Here is a 25,378-nt window from a genome sequence, read left to right on the forward strand (position 1 = left end):
TGTCAACGTCAAGAAAGCGGGCAACGGCATGATACCCAGCTGAGCCCTGCATACCGCAGACCAATTACCACAAAATTAGAGTAGTGAAACGCTTAAGAACGTGTTTCGGTCGATGGAGGCGACGTCTCTTCGAGCTTGGGGCAAGTGGTGAGTTTCTGAAGCATTTGTTTCGCGTCTAATCTGGCGCAACTCTTAGCTACCTTAAACCACTGTGTAAGCATCGCCTCGTCTGCTGTCAACGTCCTCCTTCTGAGGTGCAGCATAGGGCAAATCGCCAGGCTTCCGCCAATATGCCTCTTGAGAACTTACGCCTGTTCGTGCAGATCATAGCTTTGGTTGTCAATACTCGCATGGCAAGACCAACAGCTCATGTACTTGCATACGCATAGTTGATGATTTACCGCTGGCATCGAAGTAAGGCACCCTACCGCCTCATTCGATGACTTGGCCAGGACTACCATCGCTTCCAGGCAAGTCATTGAGGTCATCATGTACTCCCGCCCAGACCTCGTCATTTCGGACGCTGTTTCCGCAGGTTCGTACGGATGCTACTAGGATCAGTGAAGCTAATGCAACCATGCCGCGGTATTGAAGACAATGCATGCATCCATAGCAATCGTTCTCGACACAGCCGCCTAGATAAGCACGTTGGAGACATTGCGCATGTCCGGTAAAGCCTGATAAACCTCATTGATGCAAATGCTAGCGAACGATGATCTATGTTCATCCTGCCACAAATTCGTAACTAACACCGTCCGTAAAAGGTTATAGGTGAATATCCTAGCTGATGAGATAGATGGTGGGGCTACAGTCTTGATGTTGCTAGACCACCATCATGTACGTCTTGGGCGTATGAACATGTCGCCAAGGGATCCGGATGACCGTCACACGGTTCACGGGCGATTCTCAGCCTTCCCTCGCGCCGTGTATCGATTGGATATGCGTAGCCTTTGAGGATCAATTAATGGTGGGAGGAAGTGGGGACGTGGATCTTATGACGCTACTCATACCAGTCAAATTGCGTCGCAATAACGAAGGTTGCGTCATACGGCATCAAAGTGGCAAGCTCATCCGTGATCGATTACATTACATCCTGCATGGTGCCGGACTGAGGGTGTGGACGGGCCTATAGCTGGCCAGATTCGAGTTTCCCAGGCCTGCCTGCATCGTGCCACCGCGGGACGATATGATAAGGGGGAATAGTTCAAGGCTTGGGGATCTGCGCATGCGTCCCTCAAGTCGATCTTCTCCGAAAAGCACGGCACTGCGCCTTTATCAGTAGGAGCAATTCAGACGCCTTGCTTTCCTAGTTTCAAAGGGAGCGAGCTTCGTGTGAAGTGACTTTGGTGAGCGCGATGGTCAGCCCACTTGCCCGCTGACAAGGTTTGCAAGTATCTCATGCTGAGTGCCAGGACTGGTGTATGCGCGATTATAACAGATAGGTTTAGGCCGTGTTCTAGGCTATAAGCACCCAACATCATAGCCTTATCATGTATTGACCACGAACCGACTTGGAGAGAGCTGTAAGCGAAAGGGCTTTCTTCTCACAAGGCTGAGTCTCAGCCTTGCGCCACCATCATGCAGGCAGAACATATACTAATCGTACCCAAAGATCGTGACCGAGCTCGATCACACGGTAATTGGAAATGCGGATGATGTTACAGCGCATGCGCGGTAGGTGTGTAGGCGGTCTCGGTCATTGGCGGTGCTGCTGATTTTGACTGGCCTCTTTTTTCCTGGGACATGCAAGCCTGCTCTTATGATACATCTGAAGGTTTATCCATTACCCCGCTTTCTTGTCAATGTAGCTTTAGAACAGGTATCGGGCTTATGTGTCGGTTGATATATGCCATTAGCGTGCCTGCGGAGAGATAGGAGAAAGAGAGCGTGCGCAAGAGCGGTCACCTCAGCGCCGCTCATTCTCACCCCTTAGCCACAAAGCCATTGAAGATATACATTCTTGCTTTGTTTCCAAAAATACCTGTCCAAACTCACGATGTCCCCTGCAAGGCTCATCTCGAATGAACTTTCCACAAGTCTCGATGGAGCAATGCATCCATGGAGGCCTAAAGGTGCCTTCACAGGGAAGCAAATGATCATACCAGCATCGAATGACCACGAGATGGAGGATGCCCCTGAGCAGTTCGTTGTAAAGTTGTCCGTCTGCGAGGTTCGGGAGATTGAAGCCGCCGCCCAGGAGTTCGCAGGTATGCTACCAGCACCCAGATGATCGACACGAGTAACGCATGCCACAGCATCTGGAAGACCTGTAGCCGAAGTCTCGCCCACTGTATTCCCACTTCCGGAAGTGGGACCAAAGCTTTTGCGCTTGAGGAAGGAACTGCATGAAGGCAGAGGGTTTTTCGTATTGAGGGGCCTCGAGCCTTCCAAATATGAGGGAAAACGCAGCATTTTGATCTTCGCTGGTATCGCCAGTTACGTTGGAGATCGACGTGGTCTCCAATACAAGGGCGGGCCGGCCCTGAGTACATCTCACTATGACAGCGTAGAGTTTTGCTGATGATGTATACAGCTCATGTCATCGACTTGTCATCGAACCGGCAGCCTATGGCTGCCGATCAGCTGGTACCGCAAGCCAACAAGAATGTAGCATTGGTAAGATACACCGGGAACCCTCTGATTGAGCTTCATCTCGTACTGAATGAACATCAGCCGTTTCATAATGACAGCTGCCATATTCTTGCACTCTACAGCCTGCACTCCGCGTGTAAAGGCGGTAGGTCGAAGCTGGCGTCTGTAAAAGCAGTGTACGATATACTGGTAGCCAGGCATCCCAAAGTTCTGGAGCTCTTGAAGACGGACTGGGAATGGGATTCGTAAGTTTTGTCTGCATATGATAGGAGATTCTACTGATCTGCGAAAAAGCTGCGACAAGAACTCCGAACCCTTTCGGCGACCTTTGCTCTTCGAAGAGAAAGGAAAGATCATCCTGAACTATGCTCGGCGATATTTCCTGGGGTCTCCCGGTTACCCTCGAAACCCAAGCCTAGCGGCCATATCAGACGAGCAGCTTCTAGCACTCAATGTGTTGGATCAAGTCGCATCCGAGGTGGCGCTGACTTTTCGCTTTGAGACTGGTGACGTTCAGTTTCTGAATAACCTCGGCATACTTCATGCGAGAGAATCTTTCGTCAATTCCGACTTGACCGGCTGTCGCAGGCATTTGTTGCGTATGTATTTGCACGATAGTGTCAACGGTTGGAGCGTGCCACCCGAGTTGCGCGGAATGATGGAGGATTTATACAATCATGACCAGAGGAGTCAGAAGCTCCCGTGGACTTTGTCTGCTCTACCATACGTTGCAAGTCCATAGAGAGAATCGTGCCAGACCATGATCTCTATGACCAAGGTCGACATCAATGCGCTTCACGCACAATCAAGTCTTTTTCGAAATGAGAAGTAGCGCAGTCCAGTGAAGAGGCGTACCCACAGCCCCTTCGGTTGCATCCAACAGCTCGGTACCTATCTAGTCAGCATTTCTTTCACAAGTGACAGGTCATTAGCCTTACGATTTTCCCCAATTAGGCGTAGCAGGTCTCGCAGATATGCTGTGGAATGTGCGTCAAGAGAGACCAACTGTAGGTTTTCGGACGAAATCCAGCCAGGCTGGAATGGTATCGTGCCTCCGCAAACAACCTCGAAATGCCACAGCAGATTCTTGGCAGATTGGCACCACTGTTCCAACATAGTGGCCGTTGCGAAGTCAGGTATACTTGATGGATGCTGCCAAACATATCACGTCAGTCAGTGAATACGAGAATAGAATAGTCTCAACCTACAGCCTTTCGATGCCGTTCCAGCTGACGAACTTGGTGTTGGTACGAGAACTCAATAGTTTGCAAAAGAATGAAGATGGCCAAGAACGTCTCCAGCCACTGTCGACGCTTTTTCGAAAAGACTTTGCGCTTCAGCTCAGCAAGCGTTTTCTTCTTTTGTTTAGACAAGATGTCTCGCCAGATCTCGTCAAGCTGTGCATCTAACATTGGCGGTATCGGGGTGCGTCCGTAGTAAGGTGAGCTCGGGTCGTTCTCAAACGGTATACCGAGCGTTTCTGTGCCGATAATTCCGAAACTTTTTGAAATCAGTCTAGCTATGACTGCAATTCTTAGCGTTCCCTTGACGAGTGAGCTCTGCTTAATAATTAGTGGACTGCGCTGAGTTTCAGTGTCATGCATACCTCAGGTGCTTGCCTCATCGCTTCGTCAAATGTGATTCGGTGGAGGACATGTGCATTAATCTTGAGTACGTTGACGAAGTAGGCAAGGTTGTTGTCGACAAGAGCCTCCAGCGCTTTTCTGGCGCCCACTGGAGATGATACAGCGAAAGGCGGAAACTTCACCTCCTTCATTCCCGAAGGCGAAACATATTGTCGAGAGAGGATGTCAATATTGTTCCTTTGAAACCCACGGCATTGGATATCTATGCAAGGGCCTCGCTGAATGATTTCCGTTCCAGGAAAAGCTCCTACAGGGAAAGACAGTCGAATTATCTTGCTGACTTTGTTGTCCCAACGTCCAACTATGTGCACACCAGTGGGGAATCTTATGGAGCCTATACGATCTGTCAGTATGTTGCATCAGAGCCTTTGCTGGAGAAGATCTTACCATTGCGATATACCAAAGCTTCCTTGAGCTGCACACGAACACAAGGCAGATCCCAGATCTTCTTAGGTGAGTCGGTTGACCGGTGCTTGAGACAGGCATCGCATTCATCAGAATCCTGAGTGAATTCGCACTTGGAGATGTCAGCAAGCACTCTTAGAGTTTGTGAGGTAGCGCACTGATTTTAAGTACCTCTTTTTTCCGCAGCTGGCAGAATATGCATGAGGACCTATCGCGCGTCTCTTTAACTTTTGCTTTCTTCTCCTCATTGTATTTACGCTTAGAGGCGGGTTTGAATGTTTGAACAGCATTCTGATCAGTTTCCGCAAGTGCAATTCCGCTTCCAGGTCCTACGTTCACTGAGATCTCCTGGGGTGCATTCATAGTACTGGAACTGCCGTGTGTATACGTCATCTCTTGGGGCTGCAATAGATGGGCAGAAGTCTCAAATAGCTGGCTGGTTATCGGGATTTGGTTGATGATGCTCGAGAAAGGATCACTGCTTGCGACCTGTCCGGAAGATGGGTGGCAAGAGGGAGGACTGGTCTGATCGGACGCAGTGGGTATATTGCGAATGGCAGCTTCCAATTGACGAGGAGATGGTCCTGTATTCATCCTCGGGTCCGCAATCATGTCCCAACTGCCCGTTCCAGTCGATACAGAATTAGGGAAAGATGTCGAACCGATTAGGTCCCAGTCTGGGGTAATAAAACTGTCATTGATGAACGGGGAGTCTGATGATGGATCTGATATCTGTGTAGAGTTGATGTCGAAAGGTAGAGACACCTCATGAGTGGTTGCGACGCCTTGATGCATTCTACTTAATCCTGTCGTCACACATTTCCATTAGCAAACACTTCATTCTGAATGCGAAACTGCGAAACAGCTTCGAATACGCTTACCTGCATGCATAGCATTACTACCATATGCAACGCTTCCATACCACTCAGCTCCATGGCTCGGTAAGAAGTGGGCCGGCTGAGGATAACCCCCGCTCGAGTTATACGTTGGGTGCGGCCGGTAGTAGGAGGCCTCATTACCAGCAACATTCGCTTGATCTGCGAATGACTCAAATTGATTCGTATACAACCCAAAGGGTTGAGTTATCGGTACGGTTGCGAGGGGGTTCTGGCCTTGAATGAACGACTGTGCAGGGTGAGGGTGCGCATGGGCCAAAAGAGACGGCCCCCAGCCGGGAAATGCTGCATTGTGTGGTGCATCATCAGGGTCATGTGAGTCGATACACAGTTCATTTTCCTGCACTACGTCTGGGGCGCATGGTGCATTTGCTTGGTTCGGTTCGCGAGGATTTTGATGGCTAGAGCGACGAAGAAGTGCTGGGTTGGCAGTCTGCGGTGTATCATTAGAAGGGTACATCGTCTCTGTAGTTGGAGAGTTACAGTGTCTGGGAAATGAAGCAGTTCTAGGGGAAATGCGTATTATACATGACTGAAAGCCGTGTGATTGTATCACTGACTCACCGACACGTGGTGGTAAGCAAACGGCGAAGCTGGATTATCGCCGGTTGAGCTTGGCAAATCCCCAAACCGGCGGGAGATGCGCTCGGGTTTTCTCCGGCAAATCACATGTTCGCGTGCATCCCGCTCTCTGCCAAATGGCTGGGTAACCCATTTGCGCGCAAATCCATCTGACCCGTGGATATCTTGACGCGCCATCGATGGTCAGTCTTTACCTACGTATCTTTATGGGAGGCAATAACTCTTTATTCGTTTTCTCACTTCGCGCAAGGCTACCTGCCTACCTAGCCGAGTCGTGGTGGCGCCGTCGACCGGTGATTCTTCGATTTCACCAACTCACACAACTCCAACATTAGGGCGATGACGTCAATGAGAAATGCCTGGAAATGCCATCGGTAGATTCCCGCATGATGCGCAAGTGGCTACTTAAGTGTGTGCAGGACGAGAAGCCACATTGCAGTCTGAAACGGGAGGCTCTTAGGTAGATACCCCACGCTGTCATCAATCCCGCACGATCACCCAACTCGTTCATCGTTGATTGTAGCAGAACGTCCCTTCAGTGGACTTGAGCTTGATAAAGTAGTGTAAAGTATCTACTCATAGCGAGAACCCCTGATGACTGGCCCCAGCGGAGAATGTCCTTAGAGAACCACTTTTGAGACCGGTCATTTCCCAAGGATTACTTTTTCCCGCAACTGACTATTTTAGGATTAGCTATTTTCGAGACCGGCCAGTTTCAAGACCTCCCATGCTTACGGCCAGCGGCTATGTCAGGACAAGCTGTGCTTGAGACCGGTCATTCTCACTACTGACCAGCTGGCTATGCTCACGACCGGCCGTTCTCACCACAGGCCAACTGGCGCCGGCCCACTGAAGACCAGGCCAACTCAAGGCCGGCCACGGTCCTAACTCGCCATACTCAAGGCCCGCCATGGCCAGGACTGGTCACATTCAAAACCGGCCACTCTCAAGACCAGCCATTCTCGATACTATGCTCAGGTCCCGGCCGTTCTGACCAGAGGCCCGCTGGGGCAGACCCGGAATCAAGAGATTTAGACTAGCGCTGGTCAAGACCGGCCATTATCAAGACATTCCATAGCGCGTGGATGCAATGAGCCCACAAAACGACGAGAAGATACGGAGCACTAGATTGTAAATATATATTCTGCGGGTGACCTTGAAGCTTATCCGGTATCCCTCCACTACAGCTAGATTCTGAGACTCCTTCGTCAGTTATTCTGTCACAACACATTCAGGCATACCGCAGTTCAACTGGATCTCTCGATACGATGTGCGTACCCTACCCAGTGCTCTTAACGTTCTGCCCGAGAGTACTTGCACTAACTGATGGGTCATGTAGCACATCATCCCAAGATGTCGTTCGGGCTTACGATGAACATTCCATCATTCTCCATACTCATGGAGTATGGAGACAAACTGTCTCTTGCACTGTTCTTGTCCACGGATCACTCGCAACTTCCTCCCGATGCTATTACCCTGTCACTCGTCGTCCGCGTCATCTTGAAGTGGCCTGGCTTGCTCATCATCGAGACATCCACGCATGTCAAACCGAAGAAGAAGCCTTCTACCTCCGGTACGTACAGCCTGCGTCTTCATGTAACCTGCTAACATTACACGACAGACGACGAAGAAGAGCGCAAGCGACGCGAAGATCTGCGCAAGCGGCAGGCCCGAGAGAAAGAAGCAGAAGATGCCAGGAAGCGTGAAGAAGAAAGGCAGCGTCGTCGCCAGAACAACAATGGTATACGTTGGAATGATCCGTATGGGATTCCAACTGAGCCATGCCCAATGGGCAATGGACATCCCAGCGTACCCATTCCATGGGACTTCAAGCTACCACTGCCCATGTTCACGGCGCACTAGGTCATTCATATGTAATGCCGGCAAAGTTGTTCCGCAAAATCCCAACTCAGTACCTTAGTATACAACAAGATCATTTTCCTGCGAAACGTTGCTTGTAATTTATCCTTTGCCTTTCCGCTACGCTTTTACGACTCGTCTTTGGCTGTTAGTAGTCAAGAGGGATGATGCTGTGAGAAAGCTGTACACAGCACAGGCTCCTGAGTTATAATTAACGATCATCTTCACCCATATCAGTACGCGTCTTGGACGTATAGAGATGTCATTGGTAGTCTCATTGGTTTCTCCAATGACGCGAACCACGCTTGGGATGCAAGTACTGTAGCATTGTAAGAACAATTGGTAAGACCTGTCATCGTAATAAATGGAAACGAGTGGCTCAGTCACCAGTCACTTCTCGCCTCTATCTGAGGTTCTGCTCATCACACCAGAAGAGCGTTGTAATCACAGTGCGCATCATGGGCTCTGCTTCGGCATCGACTCCAGTCTCTCCTCAAGAGTCATCACAGCGCTCTCCTTGAATACTGAAGTTGCGCAAACTTCAGCACTGTTAATGAAGCTGTGCTTACACGAACCGATGTGGATTATCGTGTTTGTTACATGCGAAAAACCTGGATTCGTCGAACTATGCTCCAGCAGAGTGAACTACAAGGTATATCTGTAGAAAGGACTCTTATCGCCCATAAGCAGCAACTCTTGCTCAGAGTATCTCGCGCGAATAGCCTCCTCTCCATGCTCAGCAATCAGCTCATCCCTCTTGCGATTCTCCTTCGCATACGCCCACCTCAATACCAAAGTCATGAGAATCGCGGTGCAGCACATGGCCAAACTAGCCGAGAAACCTGTCGTGTACTTTGGTGCTTCGCGTGCCAGATACACGTTGCTGCCCATGATTCCACCCATGTTTCCGACGGAGATAAGCAGAGCCATGCCAACAGCGCGTTTTGACGATGGGGCGAGAGAGTTGCCGATCCAGGAAACGAGACATGTGAAGGGGCAGTAGAGACCTCCGGCGACGGGGAAGAGGAAACCGTAGGTGATGCCAGGGTATTTAGGCTTTGGAATCGCAAGCTGAGCGATGAAGCCGCATACAGCGATCGAGTAACCTGCAATGATATATGGGGAGCGCTTGCGCGTCAGATCGGAGGCCCACGCGAAGATGAGGGTAAGAATAGCGGCGAATACGTAGATGGGGATCGTGAGGAGCTGAGCGTTGGCACTGGTATATCCGAGTCCTTGAATGACAGAGGGCACGGTCGCAGTGAATCTGTATGAAATTGTTAGAGATTAAACCGCAGCAAAGCTGGATATCGTCAGCTTACCCATAAACACCAACAGTGTTTCCCCAGAAAACGACCGTAGCAGCCCAGATCTTCCAGTCAGAAAGACCAGCAAGAATCTGTTCTTTTCCGATCTTGTCGCTGTTGGTGGCTTGTCCCTGGCCAGACCCGGAGTCGTTGGCCAATCGGGAAACAAGCAAGTCGCGCTCCGGTTGTGTCAGAAACTTCGCGGTCTCTGGACTATCGGGGAGAATCTTCCAGATGATGAGCGCGAGCGCTACTGGAATCAATCCCTCTATCAGGAAGATCCATTGCCATCCTGCGAGTCCAGAGCGTCCATCGAGTTGTTCGATACCGTAGGCGAGGAGACCACTGAAAGCACCGGCGAGGGAGGCGGCTACGTAGAAGACAGCCATACGGCGTTGGAGTTCGAAACGGCGGTACCAGAGAGTAAGCAAGAATGTTGCTGCGGGGAAGAAACCAGACTGTGAGCGTAAGTAATTGTTTCTCAGTCAAGATCTAAATGCTGTAGACCTACTTCTGTTACACCCAAAAAGAACCTTCCGGCGAGCAGACCACCGTAACTGGACGTGAGTCCCATCAATGTCATGACGAGACCCCAGCAGAACATCAGGATCGCCATCCAATGACTTGGTCGCATCATCTTGAGCACGATGTTGCTGGGTACTTCGAGAATTGTGTACGGGACGAAGAACAGAGTAACGGCAGTGTTGTACTGAATACCGTTCATCTTGAGGTCTTCCGTCATACCAGCAATCTTCGCGTTACCGACTAAAACACGTTAGCAATTCGTTCCAATGTAATTCTCAGAAATGAACATGTCCCAACGTACTGTTACTCCGATCGATAAACGCAACAAGATAGAGTAGAGACAGCATAGGAACAAGTCTCATGTCAACCTTCCTCAAGACGCGCGCTGCCTCCTTCTCTTCCAGTTCGACATTTTGCGCTTCAAGCTCGCCAGTTCCGGAGGAGTTCGAGATCTTCTCTGCGACATTCTCAGCCCGCTGGTGCTCAGTAGAGAGCTTGCCGTGATCGAATACTGTCGCCATCGTGTGAATATTGCACAGCGTCTGCTTCAATGCAAAGGCGGGTGAGGAGGCTGGCAGGGCAATGCACAATTGCATCCCCATGGGCGACCCCTACCCTTTAAAGCATCTCGGTAGAATGCAAAGCCCGACATCATCCATCTCAACGGCATACCTTCTTCGGCAGCGTTACCCACTTACATGCATGCCTTGCCTCCCGTCAGCGCAATCGAGCCTCTCGTGTGGAGGCGGGTAGAAAGCATCTTGGCTTCTGGGGTAGCAAGCGGCGCCTTTGCGGGGTAGTCTGGAGGGATCATCATGCGCGGCGTCGGCACGTGCTGCACGATCTGCATGTCGCTGTGACGTATGGTTCGACCATCTGTCAACCGGCACAGCGTTTACTGGAGATGTGCAGGGGCGCATTTGCCGATCTCAGAAGCCGCGGTGTCGGTGTGGCCTTGTTGAAGGGCCGGTGGTGGTTTTCGATGCGAGGTGCGTGCTGGGCGGTTGTCGGATGGCTGCCGTCGGCGATAGACCGAAGAAAAAGAAAGTCCGGTCGGTGGCAGCACCGCTTGCATTGAACTTCTTGAGCTTACACTTGATGACAGCATCGCCTTGCTACGAAAACGTAAGTCTTCTCATGTCTCTTTTGAGACCATATGAGTTAGGTTCGCGATAATTGTCTAACGTTTGGTGCCAGCCTTGGTGGTGCTGTTCTCATCAGAAGAGCCGTGGATGAATATAGGAAGTCTCGCCGAGGACCTGTTACCCGTAAACCTTCACAGCACAGACACCATTCCCCAGCCTCGCTCCACAGTTGCCGTCACTCTTGGTCTTCGACGAGGGAGTTCACAAGTCCATCGCGATTCCTGACGATGGATTGTTATACAATGCTTCGCGCCTAGTATTGAACTTCAGAATGTTGTATCCATTACAATGGACATGGTATATAATCTTGCGGACAAACTCCTATCCTGGCTATTGGCCATTCCCCAAATCGCCCAAACGCCGTCCCAATGCTCCTGAATCTCCGTCTCTATGTCCAGCAGCTCTCAAACCGAGCTGGGATACATCATAACCCGAAGACTCGCACCAAATGACTTTGGCGGGAGGTTGTTCTGGAAAGATGCGCGAACAACACCAGAGTTGCCTGTTCTTGAATCAATATCTTTTCTTTCGCAAGTCTGACAAGCTGTACGAACCATGTGTCCTGCGGATCTTTCCCCAGATCACACGAGGACCTTCTTCTTTGCTGCTGGCAACGCGGTAGACATATGCGACGCGCTTGCCGAGATACCACTGCGCGTCTTGCGTGCTGTCGACGCCTTCGAGCGCAAGAAGGCTCACGTTGGGGTTTGTGTTGCGTTTGCCGCGCTGGTAGCTGACATGGCGGGCTTTGACGTATACTGCACAAACTATTACTACGTGCACAGCGGTATGAAACTGCTATTACTTACGACGGTGGCTCTTTTCTGAAGACATCGCGATTTTTACAATTGTTTGTTTATCGTCGGAAGGTGAGTTTTGGTCGATTGGTGTGCGCTCGGTAGACCGCTTACCTAACATATATGGGTCTTCGAAGTTCAGACAGCGCGTGGTAATAATGTAGGCACCTACTGCTGCGATCGACGGCTGACGGTTAGTTGCCTAATCCGGACTATCGTCACAGACAGAGCGCAGCAACATCTAACCTCCCCGCTGAGTTCAGACTACGGCAACCACGAATGCAACGACTTTGACAGCTTTGATGTCAAGCCTAGATCGCGAATACCTCAAGTACTTTCGACTCCTTCCTGCCGCCTGTTGTCGACTCACATCATCACATCATCCTGGCTTCATCATTTCACGGGTGTCAATATTCAGGAATGTACGTTTCTCGGTCGATATTAAAGCTATTCAAACAAGCGACTATGGGAGCAAGAAACCAACGCAATTACTAGGCTAAAACGTGCGCCTAGTGTTCGACCATACAACGGCCGAGGGGTATACAGCTTTCGTCAATCATCCGTGTTTATGCCCCTGGAGAACGCCAACAAGAAATGCATCTTCCAACCCACGAGGTCGTATACTTGCGAAAACCAACGCACAGCTATGCAAACACGAGAGAAAAAGCAATACAATAAGAAGAATGCCCACAGGCAAGGAATTTGATTCCGGCCGATCAATTTCGATTCGTGTGAAGGTGAGGAACGCCGAAACAATGCAGTATAAACAATTTTTTACGAGGAGGTAGGGCTTGGCTCCTCCTCATCTGACTCGTAAGTGAGGGTTGGCGCTTGCCATTCGACATTGAACTTCTGCTGATACTCGTGGCTGTTGATGATCTCTTCGAATTCAGCTTGACATTCGTCATCAAGTTCGATAATCTCCGCTCCTGGCATGTCGTCGAACATGGACGATGCGGAACTTGCTATCTGTGCAGGAGTAGCGGCAAGAAGTGACACGTTGCCAGCTTCTGATAGAATGCTTGGTGATGGGTAGGTTGCCTCGCGGAGACGGGAAGGCTTAGCGGGTGTGTGCTTCATGAGTCTCTGGCGTTGGCGCTCAATCTCATCTCCAGGCTGCTGGCGGGTAGGGGTTGGGGGCGGTTCGGGCACATCAGACGCTTCATCCGTAGATCCGCCTGGCAGGGGAGCATGCGCAGGAACGGGGGCTGGTGGGGGTGGTTGGGTCCAGATAGGAGTAGCTTCAGCGTCAGCGCTCTCGCTGCCCATTGTAGAGTCTTCTTCATCAGAATCATCATCGGGGACGCTGAAAGAGCCCATGCCTGGGTTATGGGAGTGGGTGTTCTCCTTGGTTGCGCTTTTCAGGACCTCACGATCGTTCTCACGGATCTGTGCCGCGGTGTCGTGTCCTTGTAGTTCGCTAAAGATGTTACCGCCGGTGTTGTGTGAGATGGAGTTGCTGAACATGGGTGATGGGTCGATTGAGCGACGAGGGTGGAAGTCACGGAGTGAAGCGGACTGGCCATGGCTGTTGTAGAGCTTTGGGGAAGTGCGCGCGCCGTTGCTGGCGGCGAACTGCTCATCGATGGTAGGAACTTCGTCGTCGCCTGTGGTGAATTCGTGAGTCTTCTTGTGCTTCTTAGCGGTGTGCTCTTCTTCTTCAGCCACGATATCGAGATAGACAGCCCAGACTGGTACAACATCGTCATCGTCCAGATCACCAAGCGGGTCGCCGAAGCCAGTCTCCCAAGGCTTAGCTGAGGGGAAATTCGACAGCTCCTTGCACAGCACGTCCTTCTGGAGACGCGCACGCTTCTCGCTGAAAGCAGGATCGTTCTTCAATTCAGGAATGACCTGCTTGGCCCACTCCTCTGCCTTGTGCCTGTCCTTGCGGTCGACGCCCTTGAGCAGTAGTTTCAACAGTGTGTTCATGGGCGCACGCCTCTTGTTCGGCGTCTTGACGCGCTCGCCAACAGGTGTAGGTGGGAGGGAGAGGGTCTCGGTGATTGTGTTCTGGGGTGGTAGAGGCTTCGTAACGGTGGGTGACGCGACTTCGGGGGTTGGCGGGGGCTTGGGGGTCGAGGAGAAAAGTCGGGATTTGATAGCAGAGAATGACCTGCTGAAGATGTTGGATGGTGTTGCGACGGGGCGATTGGGCGTTGCTGTGACATCCTCGAAGGTTCTCTTAGCAGACGGCTGTTGTGGTGAAGGTTCCATGGCGACGTCATTGTCTGAGAATGTTTCACTGTCGTTGCTTGAGGGCTCAACGCGCCTGGTTTCTTTGGCAGAGCTCTCGATCTTGTGGAGGAGCGCAAGGGCTTCCTCGTTGCCATTCACGAACACACCATGTGCCGGAGATGACTCGCTGATTGCTACTAGTTCACTGTCGAATTCTGCGTAACTGACGTTAGCCGGAGTACCGTAGCTAATGTGTGGAATATTCTCTAGTCGCGTGATTTCTGTGCGCAGACGCAGGTTCTCGTTCTCATAAAGGAACATCTGCTGATCTTTCTGCCACATCATCTCTACGAGATTCTGGATGCGAGCCTCCTGGTTTGTGACACGCTCGCGGAGATGATCAATCTCCCTCTCTTGCTGTTCGTACTTCTCCTTGCGGAGCTCGTTGTCGATTTCTTCCTCTGAAGGGGTGTAACTATGGAGAAGTTGGTGCTTACTCTTTGTGAAGAAGGCGCCCATGCCATCTTCATTCTCGGCTTCTGCCTCGTCTTCGGCGCTCTCGATGGCCTTAGCCGCCGCCAGCTTTGCGGCCACTGCCTTTCGTTTCTCGCTGGTGACTTTCTGGCGGGCTGTGCCGCGTCCTTGCTTGGCGGGCTTCGTCTGTTCCAGGCTGCGCTGCGGCGAAGCCTCTACGCCTGCCTCTTTCAGCGCCTGGCGACCGGCTCTGGTGAGCTTCTTGGCGACAACAGGCGCTTGCGTCGCGGTTTTGGTTGTTGATGATGTGGTGGTTGTTGTGGTGACAGCGGAAGCGGCGTTTGCGCGTGACGTAGCGCGACCCTTGGTGACTGTCTGCTGCGACTCTGTCACGGTCTGCGACTCGACTTTGGCGGCGGCAGCCTTGGGCTTGCGACCGGGCTTCTTCTTGGGAGCAGCCTCTGGCGCAGGCGACGCCGACTGTGAGCTTTGCCTGGAGGCGGGCTGCGAGGACTCGGTGGCCGCTGTCGCTGCAGTGCGACGCGTTGAGCGCCGTGTAGTAGCGGACATGGTACTGCGAGCGAGGTCAGTAGGAGCGGTGCGCAACAGCAGCGGGGACGTACGAGGCAGTTGCGATGCAATTGCCAATAAGCAGTGAATGATCTGATGACAGATGCAGCTGCGAAGGTGTGTTGGGATGGTTGCGTTGTCGGGGTGCGTTGGCAAGGGAAGTTGCGATGGAGTTAAGAAAGTTGTACATGCACCTCCGGCCATTGGGGCTAGCGCGTAAACACCCCAGCACCATCGAGGCAGGCGCGACACGGGCCACGCCTTGGCATGACGACCAAGCTGGAGCTCTTTGCCTGCGACGGTCGACAGCAGCCAGCATCAGCATCATGGAGGGCCTTTACTACAACGTCAAATACGGGTATGATACACGCGTTTGTCGTCGCTTCATCCATATCTGACATCTCTCTACAGTTACATCGAGGGCATCGTGCGCGGTTACCGCAATGCACTGCTCACCAGCCAGAACTACAGCAACTTGACCCAGTGCGAAACCATCGACGGTACATCGCACCCCGTCGCTACTGCCTCTGGAACCGCTCTAACACTGCTACAGATGTCAAGCTGCAGCTCTCGCCCGCGTACGGTGACTTCCTCAACAACTTGCCTCCGAACCCGTCCACGTCTGCGCTCGCCGCGAAGACCACCGACAAGCTCGTGGCCGAGTTCCGCTATCTCCAGGCCAACGCCACCGGCTCGCTCTCCAAGTTCATGGAATATCTGACGTACGGATACATGATCGACAATGTCGCGCTGCTGATTACGGGTACCCTGCACGAGAGAGATACGCGCGAGTTGCTGGAAAGGTGTCACCCTCTCGGCTGGTTCGAGACCATGCCCGTGCTGTGCGTGGCGACCAACATCGAGGAACTATACAACTCCGTCCTCATTGAGACACCGCTCGCGCCCTACTTCAAGGGTTCGCTCAGCCATCAGGATCTCGACGAACTCAACATTGAGATTATCCGCAACACCTTGTACAAGAACTACCTCGAGGATTTCCATCAGTGGATCAACTCTTGCCCAGACATTGCCGGAACACCGACTGCAGATGTCATGTCGGAGGTTTTGGAGTTCGAGGCCGACCGCAGGAGCATCAACATCTCCCTCAACTCGTTCGGTACCGAGCTGTCCAAGGCAGACAGGAAGAAGCTTTACCCAGGCTTCGGCAAGCTATACCCAGAGGGAACCACAATGCTCTCGAGAGCGGACGATGTAGAGGGTGTGCGAATCGCTGTTGAGAGTGTTGCCGACTACAAAATGTTCTTTGATCAGACCGGCCTCAGTGGAGGTGGCGGTGGTGTGGGCAACATGGCCGGCGGTGTCGGTGGTGAGACGAGGAGTCTCGAGGATCTCTTTTACCAGAAAGAAATGGAGATCTCGAAGCTTGCATTCACTCACCAGTTCACTCACGCCATTGTGTACGCATGGGTGAAGCTGCGCGAGCAGGTATGTTGTGGATTCCATCCTGAAGAAAACGTAATGACTGACATGACACGCAGGAAATCCGGAACATTACATGGATAGCCGAGTGCATCGCGCAGAACCAAAAGGAGCGCATTGGTAACTACATCAGCGTCTTCTGAGTGCGCGCATCATTGTAGTAATAGCATGTTTGGGTCCAACTATGGAATGGCTTGGGTGGCGTTAGGGTGCGATCTGTATATCCAACTTTGTTAGATTGTACATCTCTGCATGTGTGTTCTTCGTCTCTATCTCATCTCCTGTCGGGTGTCAACACGTCTAGCCATGCTTTCGACGTCCCAATTCCGCCTTTGACCGTTATCACTACGGCTGTCAATCTGCTGTGACTCATCATCGTATTCGACTGTGCAGGAATAAGTGAAGGATGAATCCGTTGTGCTGCTTTGAACGCTGGTGTCCTTCGTCCACGCTGTACATCTACGCTAATTCTCGTTTTCGTCTTCACAAATATCATTTTCAGTCACATACGCCGAACAGCCAGGGATGTGCAGCGGAGACGTATGACTGACGGCGATCAGTCTCGATGTCGTTGCGAAAGCCCGACCTATGGCTTGCACCACGTTGTACAGTTCGAGCGATTAAGGCTCTAAAAGAGACCTACGTACAAGCAACAACTATACGTCGAGTTTGAGAGCCTTGTGAATCAACGCTTTTAGTAGCTCTAGCTTCGGGTACAAGACTAAGGCAGTCAGGATTTAAGCTTTTCCTGACCTTGATCTGGCTCGAAGTGTCTCTCTCTAGGCTTGACCAATTTACGCAAATGCCTTGACAACTGAGCAGTCTCCATGACAAAAATACTCGGCGTGGATCTGTCTATGGTGTGCTAGGCGAACTATACAGGCAGATCCTCATACTCCATATTACTCATGTTTTGCTGAGCACCCGAACATCACTGTCAAGTCAGTCATGGTACCAATTGATTGCCGTCTAGATGGCTCGGTATTTGCGTAAAGCTCGTCAATCACGCTGTACACAGGCTGTTCCCCGGTCGCAAATAAACTCTCACATATAATTGGGTCGCACTACAAGCCAGGTCGCGTCATCATCCTTCCGTTACCTAGGTACCCATATCACAATGTCGACGACCACACCACTCAAGCGCGACTCTGACTGGACTACCACACAACTGGAGACAGCATATGACACCTTGTGCAAGTACTATGAAGAGCGGAAGAAACTTTATGACGATACAATGCGTCTTTGCGAGAAAATGCACAAGGAACGCGTTGGCGCTTCTGCAGCAATTAAATCACTGCACGACGAACAGAAGGCATATCTGCGTACTCTGTTCAGGGATCTACGAGGCATCATGGAGCAGATGAAGGATATAATCGGGGACACCGATGGCGGCGATTCATCTACTCAAGGGGATGCTCCAGCAGATGTTGGTCACGAGGACGGTCAAGGCACTACTTAAATGGAAGCGAGACAAGCGGAACGACGATGCATGTGACAGCGACAGGCAGCATGCAAGCAGCCGCGACGTATCTACAGTAGAAGGTTCAATGGGGCATAGTCTTACGATAGCAGATAGTCCTAGTCCATCTTAGCCATCCTCTTCCTGATTCGAAACTCCAGTTACCGAATGAGGCCCGCAACCATCGTTGCCGAAGTGCAGCCATAGTCGAAGTTTAGATACGAGCTTCGTAAAGGAGGTGTAGCGACAGTTTACTGCAGGGAGAAATTACGGTGTGTGGTGGTGACCCCAAAAAGTAAACTGGCGTGAAGCCTCGCAGAGTGCAAGAAGCAAAAACATAGTCTCTTACGCAAGGTTATCCGATCGACGCGTTCGCTCGAGGAGCTAGCTTGTTTTAGAGATACCAGCTCATTTTGGGGTGAATGGTGTTGGAGGGTCTGCTAGAGTTGGTGTGGACCCTAAGTGACAGAAAAGGAAAGAAAGGGCGAGTGTGCATGTGCGTCATGGCGCTAAGAGGGTGATCATATCTGGGCAGTCACTACGGTGCATGCACTTTGCTCATCCTCATTCAGACTGCTGCAACGCGTGTTCACCGCTTGCGCAATACAGACGTGACTGGATTCGTGTTAGTATTCCTTGGGTCTTTGTAGATCTCGTTGACTACGTGCGTAACTGCAGAGTCCGGATTGACACCTTCGTTTACCTTTCACGCATGCAGAAACATTCGTTTTCATTCCTCGAAGCGAGGTGGGCATGACGAGTACCCTCCATCATTTGGCGGATACATTTTCTCCGATGAAAAAATAATCAGGGTGGGTGAGGAAAGACGCTGTGGCACTGGTACTGCCGAACCAAAATACTGAGCCACCCTCAATTACCGCTTTACAAAACGAACGTCAAACGGCCAGCTAAGATCCAGACCTAACCGATGGTACCAGCCATCGTGTCGCCGGTAAACGGGAACATGCCGGTGTTGAGCGAGATAGGCGTGTTGAGAACTTCAAAGGCCAGCTTCGCTTCTAGCAGACTGCACGGCTCGCTCACGTAGCCTTCGTCACGCTCATATGTACGCTCGCATATATGTCTGATAGCCTCAGCACATAATTATCACACTCGTCTGTGTGCCATGGTTCTTCGAATCAAAACCCTCACGATGTCCAGCTCTCGTGCACTTGTCTTCGCATCGCGAGCCATGTGCCTAAATCCAGCTTCTTTCTCGTTGCTTGTCTGAACAGCAACGTGGAAACAACTCAACATAAACCACGAGCTGAAGAGAACTTAGTGGTAGCGACTCACTCCCACATGTGCTCCAAGCGAGTCACAGTCCAGCTAGGTGTCAAAACACCAAAATCCTAAATATGGGCAACTTCATTCGCTCGCCAAAGCGCACAGTACCATGTGTTCTAGACACCTGCAAAAATAAAGATAGCCAGTGCAAGAGCCTCCTTCAAGCCTGGACCATCGCCTTACCCCGAATTAAACGTTTTACCCTGAATTTACGGATGAGAAAAGAACAAGTACATGGCTTCTAACGGGGAAGCAGGAGGACAGTGCGAGGTAAGTCGTTCGCAGCGAACGTCTCAAAAGCCGAAACAGCTGGACGTCCAACTTCAGGGTCTTCAACTTTTTTGTTCCGATCAGTACAGAATATGCTAAGGCCGAGATCGAGCGAATGTCAAAGCAAAGCCGCGTCAACCTTTCTCGTCAGCAACGAGAGCAAGTATACTCATGAAACAGACGGCCATGCAGACAACATCCAGACCTTAATCACTGGTACCATCGTGGCCTTAGCATAAAGTTCACCCTCAATAACCCTTACCAGCAGACCTACCATTCCTCAACCGACGATCCTCAACCCTCGGTACCATGCGTCCTCGACTGGGTCCCCATTCCTCTCCCCAACCCTTGCGCCGATACCACTCCGCGACCTCAAACATGTAGTCCTACATGCCGAGTCTCGCCATGCATCCCCGGTCCCTCATCCCTCGCTTACATTCCAAAGTCTCCTCGCAACACGCACCACTCTTCACCGTCTTCCATGTACACTAGCTCGTCGGGTACGTGGCCGGGACTTGAGCATGCGCCACGGCTTAGGAAGATGACCAGGGCGCGCGTCGAGTATCCGAGAATAGATCGATTTGGTAGGGTAGACAAGGGGAAAGGGAGGATGGTGTGGGATGAGGGCTGGGTTGGTGGCAGGCCTTTCGGAGTTGAGTCGGTGACGGCGAGGAAGATGGAGGGGCCGCATATGATGAATCATACTACTCAAGGTAAGAGTTGGAGTCATGACGCTGCGTGAGTAATACCTCTTGGCTGTACTGTGGTATCAGACACTGATATGCGCATAGTGAGAAGAGGCGACGAGGTCGTCCCAATGCTAGCGCACCTACAACCCGAGCGTCTAGTATGGACCCAGATGGACGCGAGCGTGGTGTTCTCAGTATTGCTACTGCTTCTGTCAAGAGCGAACCACAAACACACCCACAACCAAGTCTCTCTTCTGCAGGGGAGCAGATGCAGCGAAAGCACATGATGGAGCTTGAGGAAGAGGAACACCAAGAAAGGAAGAAAGCGAGGATAAAGAAGATCAAGTCAGCGTGCACTCGCGTCATTAGAGGGATTTTGCGTAGGTGAGCGAAATCATATCGCTGCGTCACAGTGTTGGTAGATGTGGCGTGAGGGTTGTCTTCCGGCTAAACATCAACCTTGCTTGCTCCATAAGCGGGCGTGATCGTGAGAGTCACTCCACATAATACCACCATAACGCCACCTCGCAGACCTCTCGAGAATCAGCAGGACTGCGTAACGATAGAGCTATTCCTCTCCGAAAGGAATGTATAAATTTCCCCTCCATACGACACATCTCTTGTCATCAATACAACGACAGTTTACCGAACATCCATTACATCACCAAAGACACCCCTGCCGCTCTCACAAGCAGGACCTGGATAAGATGCAACGCCACTTCCACATCCCGCATCCGCACTTCCACATGCACGTCCCGCATCTGCACGTGAAACAGCATCTAGATAGGTGGCTGGCAGATGTCGCTGAAGTCTACGGCCGTGCTGCTTGACAAAGAAGCTGAAATAACGGCAATGACCGAGGCAGGCAAGTAACAAGCAAACCGCAAAGGTATCTGCGCTCCATCCTAACATCTCTCAATAGCAACGAAATGAGAGCTGAAAGGTCCTGGTTTGAGGTTGAGCGAGAACCCGCGTGTTGAGTTGATGTTCTCAGGATATCCCGGGCAGACAGGCACGACAGGCAATCTAGATCTATACCCATGTCAGCTCTAGATTCCATATTTGCAATTGTAACGACCAGCTTCACTTTGACCTTGTTTTGCCTTCTCGCCATGCCTTCTCTCGCGATTTCAAACGCGCGCACAAGGCACCGATCTCAGCGAGAAAAGATGAGGAAGTCACGATCGAAAGCATCACATCTAGACCTAACCACCATCTAGGCCCTCCCTCAAAAGGGCAATTACTGAAAGGAGAAACCTTGGAAGAGAGAGAGAAGGAAAAAAGGTCCGAAGAAGGTTCCGCATCCAGACTGCCGAAGAAAGGTGGGCGACAAAAGAACAAGTCTCACCAAGACGAGTTGCGATAGGATGGTGGCTGACCAGGTGGTTACAGTAGCCATGCGCCACGTCTCTGCTGTGTACTTTTTCGTCCCTTTGTGACCAGGCATCTTCCGGTCGATCCACCCTGCACTGTGACGCCCCATCATCGGGCAGAAAACAACATGCAGCAGGCAGCGGTAGAAGAGCCGAAACATATATAAAGTCGCACAAATCTCCACCTGCGCCCCTCTAAAGGGGCGACGAACGACTGCCCTTTGTAGACTAAAGGTACGACGTCACACATAGATTTGCGCTACGCCGGTGGATCTGGCCGGCGACCAAGCGGGCGGGTAAAATGCACAGGGCTGCTATTCTCATCTCGAACAGATCAGGATAGCGATTCGCGATATTGTAGTATTGAGCCGGGGGTGGAATCCTGCCATATCCACTTTCCACTCGTCGGCGATCTACTGTGGAAGAGTCACCACAGTTGGGCCGCGGAGTTGGGTCGATCCGGACGGGGGTGTCGAGTCAGTCGACATGGGCAAATCGCGATCTTGAACATGGGAGTTTATGAAGCTTCTCGATAATCGTTCATACGAGGATGTTAGGTCACCGGCCTGCTGGATTGCGACTGGGGTGCGAAAGGGCGGGAACGTCATTGGACTGGGGTTCGCTGATTTGGAAATGATGCCTGACGGTTCGGCGAGGCTTCGTATAGTGGAGGCCGTGGTGTTCGCACCGTATTCCCCAGAAGGCAACTCCAAGATGTGAGGCAGCAGGGTACAGAGCACAGAGGCATCGTGAGGTCATGTTGCGAATGCGAATCGGGCAGAATACATCATGACGATGATGTTGGGCCGCTGTTGCAGTGCGCAGGCGCGATGGATGCTGCAGAGCGGGTCTATTCAGGAAAGGGAAGGTGTCGTGTGTTTGCACAGCTGTTCTACCAAGGTCCCGAGAGAAGTGAGACGAGCGTTGGTGTTGATGTCTCATAAACGTTGCTGTCATACCTGTCTCTCGCACAAGGCTGCATTAGTCCCGAACGCGAGGTACACAGCCAAATGGGTGCCTGGTTCGCGGGAGGGGAGATCAGATCAGATTGCGTAACTGGACCCAGCGCCCAGGACAAAGGGCTTATTCGTTCGGTCGCGTTCCGGAGCGACGAGCGGCCGTGTATCTACAGCAACTGTCGGCCTCTCAGGTGGGACATGGTGGGCGCCAGCCACAGCGAAGACGTCCTGCGCGCTAGTCAATTTGGGCAGGGGGCATCTCTGGCTAGCTGAGGATGTCGCGGACACCGAAGTCGTGGCGCCTGATTAGAAGATGGTGAACTCAACGTTGGATAGCGATGAAAGTCCACATGGTCTATTGCCTGTCTATTGCCTTGGACAGAGGGTTGCGATACTTTGACGGACACGTCGCGTCGTGTGTTGGCGATGATGATGGGATAATGTGACCATGAATAAGGTGACGCTTGGCAATGATCGTCAGGCAGCATGCGAGTGCAGATTGGTGGAGGGCCCTGCCGCAGGGCGGCCCAGAAGTTTGTTCCTGCGTCGCATCCCGATCAGGCATCGCACCACGACTTCCATGCATCTTCTCAGGAACAGGCTTTCCGCATCACAGGTCACGATCTCGACATGGTTGCGAATCCATCGTTCGGCGCATGGGGCGCGCCGCGCTAGGCAGTTTGGTGCTTTTTGCAACAGCTGTCAAATACTCATCTCACCGCCCTTGGCGTCTCGAAACATGCAGTTAGCTCTGCGTCCGTGAGGTGAGGGGCATACGTCCTCCCAGGCCCGTTGTCCTACGATGACAGGCAGGCGGTGAGATTGGGCCAGAGGCTGTTGTTGTTTCGAAATGCTGAACGTGCCCAGCGGCCAGATGCCCACTGTGCTTTTGGTTACAGAGTCTCTCGCTTGCCTACTCCAGATTGAGACGTTGCGCTATCTACGTCAGGTGAGCTGTCAACTCTAGCCTCTATGCCGGCGTGAGGGCTGCATGCTTGCGAGTATAGAAGATTGACAGCAGACTGCGACGAAGGTGCGGCTGAGGCGTCTGGTGTGTATCCCAAAGCGTGGCTGATCGGCGCACGCGATAGAATGCAGCAAGAGGGGTTGAGGCTTGAGTTATGCCACGTCTGCCGCCTGCGATAGGTCCACTATACGAAAGCGCCATGCCTCTAGAGATTGTGGAGTTTGTGCATGGCTGAACAGCCAGCCCCTTGGCTCAGTACACTAGGATCTGCCATGGGGCCCCTGCGCAGACGGCAACTAAAAGCAACGAACGCTGATCTGGTCTGAGCGTGAGAGGTGACGGAAACGGTAGAGCCGCAGCCATGTACCACGTTTTTGGGCGCGATCCCTGGGGTCAATCGGCGAGCGCGGCGCTATGGCGCATGCTGGGGTGGATGCCGTCCTGATTGCTGGCTAGGATACCAAGTGACGCTCGGTATATAACACTTGAGCGCCCTAGCCTTTTGGTTCAGTCAAACTCAAAGTCAACAGAGCAGCAACTACCAACCTCACATCAAGACCCTCGACCTACAATACAACTAAAGCACCCATCGGAACATTCTACCACCACCAGCCAACATGTATCAAAACCTTGGACGCACACCCAACTGGGACACTTGCTTCAACCAAGTCCAACTCACTGAGGAGAACTTACAATTACACACCGCTACACACAAGAAGGTATGTCTTGACTCGAGAACAGTTCATCGGTTCACTGCTAACGATGTCAAAGGTTGACAGCGCTTGTCAAATGGATGACCAACTCTACTACCGATACGATGGTGACTTCGCCGAGTCAGACGACGGCAACGTGGAAACCCAAAGAGAGACCATCGCCTTGAGGAGAGCCGCGTCACTGGAGGTGTTGAAGGCGTACGGTGGATGCTTCGCTTCCGGCTTCCTCGCTCTTCAAGAACCCCTCCCATCACGACCAAAATCGAAGCTCAGGTCATACGAGAGCGCGTACAGCGTCGACATGTCAAGAACCGCCTCAAACGCCACATCACTCGAGACGGCGTCAACTAGCTGGAGCAGCAACGTCGACACGCCACGACCAGACTCATCAACTCTGGGCGTACCCGTGCAAGAAATGGAGAAGGGATCAAAGTGGAGCTGGAGAGGCATGAGGAGAAGCCGAAAGCAGGCAGCAAAGAAGCTCGAAGTCTAAAAAAGTCATCTATTACCGTCGACCAGCTGGTCTTGCATTTTATTTGTCTACTTGCGTGTTAGCGAAGGCGTTGGGGTTTACGGATACCATTCAAGACTGCGCAACCATCTCTTTTGTCACGATGCCAATGGCCGAATTACCCAAAATTCTACGAAAAAGCACGACTTTGTAGTGTATAATGTATATATCACAAAAAGACAGACTCGACGAGTCGTTTGACAACCCCCACACTCTCCTACCTTGCAATGTGTGTGCTTGTGCAATGCTTCTGGTAGGCATCCGAAGACCGGCCGGCGTGCAGACGGCCGAGCTTGGAGAGCCGGAAGTGAACATCAGACGGAAAAAGTCGCATGTTGGATGAGATTCGGAGACGGCCATCAGCAGATGCAGCGCAGGTCGACGGACATCTAGATCTGCTGACCTGATGGGGTAATATTAGGCGACAGCCTCAGCTGGCCCTCGAGCTATGAGTAAGAGGGAGAGTAAGTTTTGTTCGGAAGTCACGATGGAGTTGCGGGTGTAGTGCGGACTGCTGGCTCCCGTGGGGGAAGGCCTGCAGGCTGACGGACACGCAGCGCCTGACCCCAGCAACCGAGCCAGTCACAGCAGGCGCGTCGCTCGAGGAAGGTGCGTCCGGAGTTAGGCAGGGGAAAAACAAAGGCGCCGCACACAAGGCATTGAAGCTCAACAGATGAGATTCGAAACACGCGGATTGTCGAACGAGGACATCGTGCCATGACGTACTGGTGGG

At 52.0% G+C, this 25,378-nt stretch overlaps 7 protein-coding genes across 7 annotated transcripts; 3 read left to right on the top strand and 4 right to left on the bottom strand.

The window, feature by feature from the left end:
- Window positions 1–3,791: 3,791 nt before the first annotated feature.
- J4E90_007215 (uncharacterized protein) lies at window positions 3,792–5,006 on the bottom strand (the record flags this gene model as incomplete). Its single annotated transcript, XM_051436755.1, has 4 exons — window positions 3,792–4,151; window positions 4,199–4,572; window positions 4,626–4,755; window positions 4,815–5,006. The coding sequence occupies 4 exons, from the start codon at window positions 5,004–5,006 to the stop codon at window positions 3,792–3,794; spliced, it is 1,056 nt and encodes a 351-aa protein (XP_051289501.1).
- Window positions 5,007–7,519: 2,513 nt separating this feature from the next.
- Window positions 7,520–7,984, top strand: J4E90_007216 (uncharacterized protein; the record flags this gene model as incomplete). Its single annotated transcript, XM_051436756.1, has 3 exons — window positions 7,520–7,694; window positions 7,743–7,881; window positions 7,930–7,984. 3 exons carry the CDS (start codon window positions 7,520–7,522, stop codon window positions 7,982–7,984), a joined length of 369 nt encoding a protein of 122 aa, XP_051289502.1.
- Window positions 7,985–8,626: 642 nt separating this feature from the next.
- On the bottom strand, window positions 8,627–10,334 carry J4E90_007217 (uncharacterized protein; the record flags this gene model as incomplete). The annotated part of the gene is made up of 4 exons (XM_051436757.1): window positions 8,627–9,248; window positions 9,304–9,746; window positions 9,800–10,053; window positions 10,115–10,334. The coding sequence occupies 4 exons, from the start codon at window positions 10,332–10,334 to the stop codon at window positions 8,627–8,629; spliced, it is 1,539 nt and encodes a 512-aa protein (XP_051289503.1).
- A 1,028-nt stretch (window positions 10,335–11,362) lies between these two features.
- Window positions 11,363–11,792, bottom strand: RPL33A (60S ribosomal protein L33A; the record flags this gene model as incomplete). Its single annotated transcript, XM_051436758.1, has 3 exons — window positions 11,363–11,460; window positions 11,513–11,716; window positions 11,768–11,792. 3 exons carry the CDS (start codon window positions 11,790–11,792, stop codon window positions 11,363–11,365), a joined length of 327 nt encoding a protein of 108 aa, XP_051289504.1.
- A 737-nt stretch (window positions 11,793–12,529) lies between these two features.
- Window positions 12,530–14,977, bottom strand: J4E90_007219 (uncharacterized protein; the record flags this gene model as incomplete). The annotated part of the gene is made up of 1 exon (XM_051436759.1): window positions 12,530–14,977. One exon carries the CDS (start codon window positions 14,975–14,977, stop codon window positions 12,530–12,532), a length of 2,448 nt encoding a protein of 815 aa, XP_051289505.1.
- Window positions 14,978–15,303: 326 nt separating this feature from the next.
- VMA6 (H(+)-transporting V0 sector ATPase subunit d) lies at window positions 15,304–16,560 on the top strand (the record flags this gene model as incomplete). The annotated part of the gene is made up of 4 exons (XM_051436760.1): window positions 15,304–15,335; window positions 15,389–15,477; window positions 15,531–16,423; window positions 16,477–16,560. 4 exons carry the CDS (start codon window positions 15,304–15,306, stop codon window positions 16,558–16,560), a joined length of 1,098 nt encoding a protein of 365 aa, XP_051289506.1.
- Window positions 16,561–24,038: 7,478 nt separating this feature from the next.
- Window positions 24,039–24,627, top strand: J4E90_007221 (uncharacterized protein; the record flags this gene model as incomplete). Its single annotated transcript, XM_051436761.1, has 2 exons — window positions 24,039–24,140; window positions 24,193–24,627. 2 exons carry the CDS (start codon window positions 24,039–24,041, stop codon window positions 24,625–24,627), a joined length of 537 nt encoding a protein of 178 aa, XP_051289507.1.
- Between the last annotated feature and the right edge of the window lie 751 nt (window positions 24,628–25,378).

The sequence above is a fragment of the Alternaria incomplexa genome (assembly GCF_024043165.1).
Source record: "Alternaria incomplexa strain BMP 0042 chromosome Unknown scaffold_10, whole genome shotgun sequence".
Taxonomy (NCBI): domain Eukaryota; kingdom Fungi; phylum Ascomycota; class Dothideomycetes; order Pleosporales; family Pleosporaceae; genus Alternaria; species Alternaria incomplexa.